We start from the raw sequence: 12,379 nt of genomic DNA, 5'->3' as shown, positions 1-12,379 counted from the left end.
GGAAAAGGAAAGGGAAGGAAACTAGCACATATTAAGGGCCTACTATGTCCCAGACATTTTAATATACATTTAATCCATATAACAGCATTGCGATATGATATAGTTGTAATTGCCATGTTTAGATAATTAGAAATTTACTTTTACTTCTATTAGTTTCAGAAACTCAGGAAATTTTCTTAAGATCAAAAAGCTAGTAAATGGTAGAGCCAAGACTGAGTTTCTCTTATACACATTTGGCAAAAAGAACACACCATCAAAAGGATAATTACGAAAAACACATTGCAGTACAGGGAATAAAATGCTTACAATACAATATTAAGTGAAAGAAGCAGAGTACAAATACGTCACGTAAGTTAGGATTACTTCTGAAAAACTGCAGTATATTTTCGAAAAAACTACAAGGGAAAACTAAAAGTACGTTCATTTGTTGGTATAGCATTTTTTTCCTTATATTTTGATTTATGACAATGATACAATGTTCCTGCAATAGTAATTTTAAAAAGGAAATTTGACACAATTGTGATAAAATTTCAGTATCTGTTAAATCTCAGTATAAAGTAGATGGATGGGCACAGAGTATGCACTCATCAAACACAAGCTGAACAAATAAATAATTCTCTATACTTTTATGCATCACTGAGAATTTAAAATATTATAACTGAAATAATTGGGATACCACAATATGAAAATCTAGAGGTAAACATGAGATGACAACATATTGTGTTAAAGATCACTGAATGGTTAAAATGTCCATACTACCCAAAGCAATATGTAGATTCAACACAATCCCTATCAAAATCCCAATGGCATTTTTTTCAAAAACAGAAAAGTGCATCCTAAAATTCATATGGAATCTCAAAAGATCCTGAACAGCCAAAACAATTTTGGAAAAAAAAAAAAAAAAAAATGGAGGACTTACACTCTCTGATTTCAAAACATATTACAAAGCTACAGTAATCAAAACATCATAGTACTGGCACAAAGAGAGATAAAATATACCAATGGAATAACGTAGAGAGCCCAGAAATAAACCCTCACATATATGGTCAAATAATCTTTGACAAGAGTGCCAAGACCACTCAGTGGGGAAAGGACAGTCTTTTCAACAAATGGTGCTGGAAAAATAGAATATCTACATGCAAAAGAATGAAGTTATACCCCCAATCTCATACCATACACAAATGGATCATAGACCTAAACCTAAGAGCTAAAACTAAAAAATTGTTAGAAGAAAACATAGGTATAAATCTTTGTGACCCTGGGCTAGGGAAAGCCTTCTTAGGTATGACACCAAAAGCAAAACCAACAAAATGAAAACTAGATAAACTGAATTTCATCAAAATTGAACACTTGCTCTTCCAAGAATACCATCAGGAACGTGAGAAGACAACCCTTAGCACAGGAGAAAATATTTGCAAATCAGTAACTTGTATCTAGAATATGTAAAAAACACTTAAAATTCAATAAAAAGATCAACAGCCCTATTTAAAAATGGGCGAAGGATCTGAATAGACATTTCTCCAGAAAAGATACATAGATAGCCAATGAGCACATGAAAAGATGCTCAATATCAAGAGTCATTAAGAAAATGTAAACCAAAACCACAATGAGATACCATTTCATACCCACTAGGATGTCTATAATCAAAAGAGAGAGACAATAACAAGTGCTGACAAGGATGTAGAAAACTGGATCCCTCATACAGTGCTGGTGGGAATGTAAAATGGTACAGGCACACTGGACAACAGTATAGCTGTTCCTCAAATGATTAAACATAGAGTTACCATCTAGCAATTTCACTAGTAGAAAAATAAAAACTTGTGTCCACACAAAAACTTGTACACAACTGTTTGTACTAGCATTATTCATAATAGACAAAAAGTAGGAATAACTCAAATGTCCATTAACTGATGAATGGTTAAACTATGTGGTCTATCCATACAATGGAATATTATTCAGCCATAAATAGTAATGAAGTACTAATACATGCTAGAAAATGGATGAACTTTGAAAATATTATGCTAAAGTGAAAGAAGCTAGTCACAAAAGCCAACATGTTGTATAATTCCATTTGTATTAAATGTCCAGATTAGGCAAATCTATAGAGGCAGAAAATAGACTAGTGGTTGCCTATGGATGGGAAGGTTGGGGAAAAATGGCAAGTGACTAAAAATAGGTATATCATTTTTTTTAAAGTGCTGAAAATGTTCTAAAATTATATTGTTATAATGGTTGTAAACTCTGTGACTATATTAAAATTGCATACTTTGGGTGAGTTACCTCTCAATAAGGTAGTTTAAAAAAAAGAGGAATATCTCCTAGACAACTGAAGTTTATTCCTTTAAGGAGCAGAGCTTAAATGTTTTCCCTTTTCTATCTTTTAACCATTCTGTACCACATTTGCCTCCCCTTCCCTCCATTAAATGTATATCTTTGTCTTCTTTTACAGAGCAGAATGGATGCAACTGACCTATTATGCTATTTCAAACACCACTTTTTACATTGTGCTATAACAGAGAGGCTCCTAAGGACTAATGGGCCATAAATGGCTGCTAGATACAAAGCTTTAGAAGTTATGACTGATTTTCTTAAGTTTAATTTGTATTATTAACATTTCTCCATAATTTTATTTAACAAATTATTTTTATTGAAATATAATTGACAGATAACATTACATAGGCTTATAAAGTGTTGATTTGATACATTTATATACTGCACTATGATTACCACCATAGCACTAGCTAACACCTCTATCATGTCACATAATTATCATTTCTTTTTTGTGGTGGGAACAATTAAGATCTAATCTCTCAGCAACTTTGAAGTTTATAATACAGTATTGTTGGCTATAATAACTATGTTATGCATTAGATATCCAGGACTTATTTATCTACTAGTTGTAAGAAGTTGTGACTATTGTTTGCAGTTTCTTTGTATCTTTCTTAAAGTATAAAATATTTAGCTATATTCCTTATTGCTTGATGTGCCTTAGTTTGCCCTCCTAACAAAACTGTTGGAGTTTATATAACTTCATATAATTGGGCTTATTAAAAATTGCAAAGAAAAAAAGCATTGGAATTAAAAAGCAGAGTATCTGGATGTGTTTAAGTGCGAACATTTATGTGTGAACACAGGTAAGTATATGTACCTCAGCTGTAAAACAGTGATAATATCTACGATGCAGAGAACTAACATGAGAACTAGAGACGATGTGAAGCACTCAGTATAATTCCTAGCACATAAAAGGTAAAATGTAATTGATAGTTTATATCAGTCTCAAATCTACTAAATACTACTTGATTACTTTGGGAAGTCTCTTCATCTCTGAGTCTCAGTTTTTATACTGTAAACATGGGAGAATAGATCTCCCCTCACCTCTCAGAGTGTTGGAGGGCAAATTGATCAGGCATTATTTATATTTTTGTAAACTCCAAAATGATTCTCACTAAAAATACTGTTTTTAAAAAATATACTTTCCTCCTTGTTAACAGTAGCATCTTCAAATGCAAAGGAATATGTGGTATATACCAAGTCCATTACCTGCCATTAGTAAGGTGTTTGTTTATCTTTTATAATCCATCCCAGAAAGTCTGCTAGTCATGCTCACTAATCATTTCCAAGAAAAAAAGCAGCCCTTTCCATTACCATCCTCAAATCAATTGCTCAGCAAGTACTCACAGAACCCTATGCACACAAATCTGAGTTAAATGCTGAGGGAAATTCATACAGAACATTACTTCCTAACCTCACAATACACAGGTTATTTTTGTTGGGAGACAATTCTTAGGTAATTAGAGGACAGCGAGTCTGCATTCTAGGAATGACTACCAAGAGATCATAGTATATCTGAATGTGGCTTATGAAAATAAGTTCTATGAGTTAGCTATAACTTCAAAAAAACAAAGTGCTAAGTTGTGTCATATAGATTCTCAGTGCTGTGCTGGAGAGGGACTGACATAAACCGAGGTCAGAAGGTTACCCCAAGGAGATACACCTTGAAAGATGGATAAGATTTGGATGGGCTTAGAATAGACTGGTAGAAAATGGGATTTTCTTCATGAGATAAATCACAGGGCCAGAAGTACAAAGGTGAGAAAGAGCTTGATGAGAAAGCAGTCTATGTGAGGATAGGGTATATACTATAAGTTTTATGTTCCAATTTGTCAGTGGTATCAACAAGTGCCTTATATCTTATAGTTAACCTAAGTACCTATTATGATGATGTCTTTGCCCCCCAAAATATTTAATGGTAGACAAAAAGAACAATGTCACATCCCCTTCCCTTTCCCACACTCTGAACACTTCCCTACCGCATCCTTCCAAGTATGAAGACTTTTACTCACCTCCATGTCATCTTCCTTTTTCCTCTTGTTTACTGACTCACTTCCTTCTTCGTCTTCTTCTTCTTCCTCTATGATTCCTTCCACTATAGATTTTGAGCCTTCTGGACTTGTAATTCCTTCACACCTAGGTTTTTAAAAAATGCTATCACATACCTCTCTTCCATACACAAATTATCTCAGAAATACTGATACATTTGTCCTTTTATAATCGACTGTTAAAACTTAACAATGCTCCTGGGAGGAGGGCGTGAAAAATGGGCATTTAAAAAGATACAAAAGTAGACCAGGGCTGTGGAAGGTCATGGCTAAGGTATGACTATACTACAAGGGATGGTTTCCAGTTCTTGCATCAATACTGACACACAGAAGGGAGTAACCATTTCCTGGTGACAAGAGTTTTATTGGTATTATCTTATATAATCCTCATAACAATCCTATGAAGTAGCCCTAAAGAGTTAAAAAAAAAAAAAAGGTCCAGGATCACCTAGCTTATGAGTGGATGAAGCTGGGAGGCAAATCCAGGCCCAATTAACTCTGAAGCATGGTGCTTTTCTACTATACCCTGCTTGTAGAACAAACCTCAAACAGAATTATAACAAGGCCCCACTTTTTAATTAGTTGATAGAAACTGGCAATTATAATAACCATGCCAGCTGAACCTTGGGGATTAGAACATCTGATCCAACCAATTATTTTTGTTTTTCCTCTGAAAAACCTACAATATCTCTTTATTATGTAATCAGGTAGAAAAATTATTATATATGAACAGCTGGTACCATAATTCCTTTTAGGGAGAACTTACTGGAAAAAATATATTGATGAGTGTTAAAGGTAAAAATCTCAAGGGCCTAGGTAGCAGCTAGTGCCAAGGTCTGCTCTGCATAGTAGAGAAATTTTTTTTTTTATTTTTCCCTTGAAAGAGAGAGAGGAAGAGGAGGAGAACAAACAAGATGAAAAGAGAAACTGAAGGTCAGTGAACTTCAGTGGTGGATTTTTAAGAATGATTAACACCTCTTTCTCTGTTTCCTCTACCAAAACCTTCAGTGAAGTGAGTGTTCAGAAATGTTTTGTTCAGTGGGTTTTTTTGTTTTTGTTTTTGTTTTTAATGAAACTTGAGGCATTAATTTCATACCTAGGTCAAAGGACCATAACAAAAAAACATGTGCTTTGGATTTCTACAGCTATGGATTGAGTGGTTCAAGAGAATTTTACCTAGATCAAGAAGGGCAGAAAGGTTCCGGCTGATATCTATGTGACAATTAAAACACATATACTTTTATATACAAAGGTTTACATATTAAGGGAAAACACCATTTAAGTTTATAAATTAGGTAAAATTTAAAAACCAATGAGCTACATGTATATAAAGTCATGTAACTTCCTTACAAAATGCTTTACCACTGCTTAAACGAGCAGTCTCAAAATATTTAGGAACTGAGAAGTAGGTAGTTTCATAGTTTATTCAAGGCCTTTACACTGTATCTGCCAGATATTACTACTCAAATTGCTCTTTTAGGCATAAAATCCATTAATATGGGCTTTGGTATCAAATACACAGGAGTTCGAATCTGAGCTCTGCAATTCACTAGCTGTGAGATCCTGGTAAAATCACTTTACCTTTCTGAACTTCCATATCCTCATCTATAAAACAATAAATTATCTTAAAGAGATATTGTAAACATTAAATGAGATAGTGCAAATGAATTAATGAATCCAGGTTATGATCACTGATGACTACTAACATTCCGAAAAAAGAGACAACCAGGTATTATGTGCTTCCTAATGGCATTAAATAGTATCACCTATTCTTGAAAACAAAGAAAAAGCCCAAATAACAAACCAACCTGAACTTGATCAAATCTCTGGATCTAACTAACAATTTACAGACAATACAGGGAACAAAAGAACATGTTATACCTTGAGGAATCAATCAGCAAATCCAGATTATGGGAAATTCTACAGGGCAAACAATCAGATTTCTTCAACACATAAATTGCAAGGAAAAAAATGAAAGAGACAGAAGTGGAATCTATAGAGAACATACTGAAACCTTACAGAGGAAATTGTTTTTGTCTGGAATTTGTTTCAAAATATTTTGTGCTTAGGGAAAATAAATAGAGACACAGATGAAATAAGACTGGCCATGAGTTAACAACTATTGAAAATGGGCAATGGGTACATTGTAGTTCATTGTTTTATTCTACTTTTATATGTTTGAAAATATTCTATAATATAAAGATTTTAAAAACAAGAGAGTGTATATAAAATATCCTGCACAATGTCTGGCAAATAGCAAACAGTCAATAATGCCATTATCATTTTCAACAACTCTTGTGCTCCCTGTCCATTCCATTGCGTGACATTTTCTCAAATCACCTAAAGTTTATTTTGTGTCTACATAACAATATCCAGGACTCATGTAATCCTATCCAGGATGATCAATGGGGCTAAAAAATCTTAGCTTACTCTTTAATTTGGCTTTGACTCAGGCTATGCTAAAGCTTTTATGCTGTAATTTCCTTATAACCAGGTTTGGCTTAGAAGGAGGCTGTCATCAGAATGATACCATACTGTCAGCATTAGAGAAGATACCTAATTTTTAATGTCCATTCTCTGGGATTCTTCACCTTTAACAACTAAAGTTATAATAAAGTAATCCAGTATTATATAGAAGACACTATTTGGTCTTAGGATTTCCTCAAGAAAGAGAAAGAAAAAGAAAAGAAAATCTATACAACTGGCTCAACTGAGCTCACTTGTAAAAATTACCTAAAGTAATGAAGGCATTCACAAGGATAATAGGATAGGTATATGACAGAAAAAACAGTCTGTAATTCCCTCACCATGTTTCAGTCTGTAACCAGCCCAACAGGGAAAAATAAGACCTACTGTTTGACTTGGCCAACCATTGAGACACGGGCAGACTCCAGATTTCGAATCTGGCCACTCTTCACACTAGAAAAGTGAGAAGGGAGAGAAGAGGTTATTTAGCATCCATCTTATCAAGTCACTAGAGTCAAATGAATAATTCTGCAGATTCTGTAGGACCTACTAAAAAGTTATGGTTACCAACAGAGCTTACTACTTTCTACTTGGTTATTACGGCTATAAGCCAGCTAGTAAAAATCAAGTAAAGATATTGAAGACATTTCAATTCTGCAAATATTCACCAAAAAGATACCATGTGCTAGGCCCACGCTCAAGAAACACAAACAGATAATTTTAATATAATACGGCAAGGTTCAAAGGAATCACTTTATTTTTAATGAGGTTAGAGAAAGCTTCCCAAATGTCCTACCTAAACCGAGAACTGAAGGTAAGAAGTTAAGTGAAAGATAAAAGGGGGTGGTCAGAGCATTCCTGGCAGAGGGCACATTGTGAACGAAGGCACTGTGATGTGGAAAAATCAGCAAGATGATGATTTTAGAGGACAGCGTGCAGGGAGAAGCAGGGGAGAGCAAAGGGGGAAGTGTGACAGAATAGGATAAGCAGGCAGGAGCTAACTCCCAGAGGGCTTTGTATGCCATGATATAGAGCTTAAGAGCTTAGACACTATCTTAATAGATTAGTTTTCACAGAGTTGTCTACCTAAGTATGCCTCAGGGCCAAACAAAATGACTGCATGTTCCAGGGAGAACTGGAAACACCACCTGAAGCAGGCCACCAGAACACATTTCTTTAAATTTCGTTTTTTGAACTTAAAAAATCATAAAATGTTAAAGTGCACCAGCCTTAGAGAATGACTTTGTTTCTTATTTTCATGATAAACAGAAGCAATCAGAAGAGATACTACTTCATTTTTCTACCACCAACTGAATTTATAGTACCTATGAATCCACCAGTATGTGATGATATATTCTGCTTTGATGGCTGGTTAATATATGAAATATCTCTGTTCCTATTTGGAGACAACCTTGGGCACTAGTTCCCATCCCCTCTTCCTTATGAGGACCTTGTTTCCCCTATCCTGTCTCTCTCCTGTCATCATTTTTTTTTTTCTCTAGTGGATATTATAAAACATTCTTTAAAAACATTTTCTAGCCTTGAAAAACTTTTCAACTCCACATTCACTAGTAGATACTACCCCATTTCTCTGTTCTATGTAACAAAACTTCTCAAAATGCAGAAAAATGTCAAATCACTATATGTACTCCTGAAACTAATATAACCAATATAAGATTGTAAACCAACTATACTTATATACTTAAATAAGAAAAAAAAAAGTCATCCTACTTGCTTTCTCCATTTTGTTACCTCCCATCCTTTCCTTAACTAACATCCCCAACTTACAACAGGTTTTCATCTCCCGCTTATTTTTTGAGATTTCCTTTGCAAGGTCATCTCCATCATGCCAATTCTAATGGTCATTTCTTAGCCCTCATCTTAGGTGATCTCTCAGCATTATTTCACAAAGATGCTCTCTCCCTCCTTCTAGAAACACTTGCTATACTCTCTGGTTTTCCTCCTGTCTCACCAACTGTGCCTTTTCAGCTTCCTTTGTTGAAGCTTCCTCTTCTTTCCAAGCTCTAAATATTGTATATTATCCTAAGGTTCAGTTCTTGGATCTTTTTTCTATCTCCTAGGTGATCGCATTCAATCTCCTGTCTTTAAATATTATTTACACAAAGATTATTCTTCGATTTATCTCTAGCTCAACCTCTTCTAACCTACAGACAGTCCCTGACTTAGGATATAGTCAGCCAAGCAATCATGAGGGTAAACAACTGATATTCTACAGTGCGTTCACTGTGTTAGATGATTTTGCCCAACTGTAAACTAATGTAAGTGCTCTGGGCACATTTGAGGTAGGCCAGGCTAAGCTATGATGTTTGGGAGCTCAGGTGTATTAAATGGATTTTCAACTTAGGATATTTTCAATTTATGATGAGTTTATTGGGATGTAACCCCCATCATTGTTCGAGGAGCATCTGTAGTATATACAAGTGCCTACTTAACATATCTACTTAGATGTATATATTTCAGCTTATCCAAACAGAAATCCTGATTTCCTGCCCCTTATCTGCTCTCAAATCTGCTTCTCTTTGTCTCTTCCATTTACCAAATTGCTTAGGCTAAAAACCCAGAAGTCATCCTTGAGTACTGCCCTCCACCCCAACATCCTATCTGTAAGGCTGTCCTGTCAGTTCTACCTTCAAAATATATTCCAAATATGACCATATTACTTCCCCTGTTGCCATCCTAGTCTATACTTATCATCATTATTCTCCTATACTGCAACTGTCTCTTAACCAATTTCTCACTTCACTATCACCTCCACTCCCCACTGCTTTCCCTATTCTATTTCCCTCAGAGCAGCCAGAGTGGTGGAACCAAGATATAAATCCACATCTGTCCGACTTCAAAGCCCAGGCTCTTAATGACTATACCCTACTGCCTCTTATTAGGATGACCAAGAAACGAAAGCAGGAAGTCACTTAGCTTTTTATCTTTACTGAATTAAATAGGTCAGCCTTGTATTTCAACATCTTAAAAAAAAAAAAAAATCTAGAATAGCCAAAATGGCCATGAGTCATAAACTCGATTCAGATATCCAGCAGAGTGTACAAAACAAAATTACCAAATACTTCATATTATTCTTTCTGATTATCAGGCTCAGCGAGTGGGGTCTAAAAATCAGTAGCTTTCACAGAACCCAGAACATTTTAACATTCAACAAATAGTACATTTATCCTATCTTGCATCTGCAACTACAATCAAGACTCTGTATCTTCTTTAAGAGAAGGTTTACCATGACTCCCAGGCTGGATTAGATACCTATGTTCTGTTCCTCCTGTGCTCCTTCCATTGTATTGTGCTTACATATTTGCTTACTGTTATCTCCAGTTTTTTGATAAGAATTAAGCCTGATTCATCTCCAGTTCTTAGATCAGGTACTGAGACATCTTAGGTATCAAAAAAATGTTTACCAGATAAATTTAAAAAGTTATTTGGAATAATTTTCTCATTGGTCGTTACTGGGTAAGTAGGCAGGGTACCTGAACTACAAGTTGAGGGGCCGCAGTTGCATTCTCAATGCTAGGACTACCCAAGATGGATGGATTTTTGGTGCTTCGGAGAGAATGGTGGCATGAACATGGGGAGGTAGAAGCAACCTCACCAAGCACAATCATTCTGGCAAGCCATATTTGGCATGAGACCCTCTGTCCTAGGAAGACTCCCTTAGGATATATTTACTAAGTCTTAAATTCCCATTTGATATCTCTGATTCAGTTAATATATGTTTCACCCACGAGGGCAACCAGCAGTATGCTATATGCTGTATGAAAGTACAAAAGAAACAGAATAGCTTTTGCCCTTATGATGTAGGTAGGGCATTTAGACAGAAATGAAAATTAACAATATAAGCCTATCCTTTAAAGGAGGATTAGAAGACTTAAGGGGTAAACAGTGCAATACAATACAGACTTAAAGGTCTCAAGTAATTGTACTGATGGCAGTGATCTGCATAGTTTGGAGGAGTTAGAGAAAGGGTTCTGGAGAAGGTATTGGAGAGGGATTTTGAAGAATAGGTAGGAAGACAGGATACTGAAGATGTTTTATCCCAAGACTGATCTCCTTATGGGAGAAATGGTGTTTTACTTGTCTCTGAATCTTCACCCTTTAGCACAAAGTTAAGTGTTTAATAAATATTTAATCAAATACTTGATTGAATTAATGAGTAAATTAATGACTGAACAGCCTTTATTTTACTTAAATGGAAGCCATAGGCAATTCTGTCAGTGATTTTTACAAAAACTATTTGCCCAAGGGTTTTTCTTTATCCAAAACCCAAATAAAAACTGAGAAATGGAACCTAAACCCATCTTCTGTTTCTCCATCATTTTCTCTAGAACACAGAAAGTGAATCTAGAACTATGAAGCATCAGAGGTGGAAAAGGCCTTAGACTCTCATTAAGTTCAAACTCTTAACTTAGAGATGGGAACAGCTAGACCACAGATGATCCATAATTACTAAGATTCTAGGAGGTACTATAGTATATTAGAAAAAGGGTGAATTTTATACAACTGAGACAAGCCTGAAACATTAAAAATATTTTTAAAAATCTGCTCTTTATATAAATGTTTCCACTCATGATATTAATATAAAAGCAGGGGATTATTCCTTTGAACTTGGTGCTTGAGCTGGTGAAAAAGGAAAGCTACGATCTAACATTTAAAATAAATACAATATGGATTTGTGGGTTACCTCCATTCAATGGCATTCTCCAGAGACTTGAAGGTTTTAGGACGGCCACGTAAGAAATTCTGCATGCTATTAAGGGCATCCATGGCTGTACCTAGACATTAAACAAAAATTTTAACCACAGCGCTTAACATATTCTGAGCATTTATAGTTACTGGGTCAACTATATACATCGGCCCTCAATCACAGAAGAATTCAGTGATGCTTGGGGAAAAAAGATGCAGTTTAAGAAATTCAGAAGACTGATGAGATAGCCAGATTCCAAGATGGCCTCCAGTGATTTCTGCATCCTGGTATTGACTATTTGCTGTAGTCCCGCCACAATGATTAGGGTTGACTTGTATAGCAATAGTGTGACTTCTGAGACTGGGTCATAAGACATGGCAGCTTCTTTTTAAATGTTAAAATAAAATTATGAGACATACATACAATTAAATATTTACAGCCATAAAAGATGTTTATGAAGAGTTTTTGATGACATGGAGAATGATTATATAATGTAGGATGTAGGTGAAAGGGGTGAAAGTGTCAAAAGGTACAAGCTTCCAGTTATAAAATAAATAAGTCCTTCCAGCTTGGTGACTATAGTAAATAATACTGTATTATATATTTAAATGTTGCTAAGAGAGTATATCCTAAAGTTCTCATCGCAAGAAAAAAATTGTAACCGTGTGGTGATAGATATTAACTAGTGATCATTCTGCAATATATAAATGTATCAAATACTTACACTGTACACCTGAAACTAATACAAAGTTATATGTCCATTATATCTCAATTAAGAAATACTTGGAAAATCCTTTGCCACAAAATAATATAGAAGAAAGATATA

The 12,379-nt window shown here is 35.0% G+C and overlaps 1 protein-coding gene across 2 annotated transcripts in view; it reads right to left on the bottom strand.

The window, feature by feature from the left end:
- The window catches only part of PPME1 (protein phosphatase methylesterase 1), a 66,166-nt gene that overhangs the window by 10,053 nt on the left and 43,734 nt on the right, over positions 1 to 12,379 (bottom strand). For both annotated transcript variants that reach the window (XM_006926611.2, XM_006926612.1), the window contains exons 7-9: positions 11,551 to 11,641; positions 7,233 to 7,298; positions 4,344 to 4,467 (exon numbers count right to left, since the gene is read on the bottom strand). In XM_006926611.2, the coding sequence (XP_006926673.1) occupies positions 4,344 to 4,467; positions 7,233 to 7,298; positions 11,551 to 11,641 (281 nt within the window). The remainder of the gene's footprint in view (positions 1 to 4,343; positions 4,468 to 7,232; positions 7,299 to 11,550; positions 11,642 to 12,379) is intronic.

Source organism: Pteropus alecto, unplaced genomic scaffold, assembly GCF_000325575.1.
Source record: "Pteropus alecto unplaced genomic scaffold, ASM32557v1 scaffold7, whole genome shotgun sequence".
NCBI lineage: Eukaryota > Metazoa > Chordata > Mammalia > Chiroptera > Pteropodidae > Pteropus > Pteropus alecto.
The sequence above is the reverse complement of the archived record's forward strand: the minus strand, read 5'-3'. Positions and strand labels throughout refer to the sequence as shown.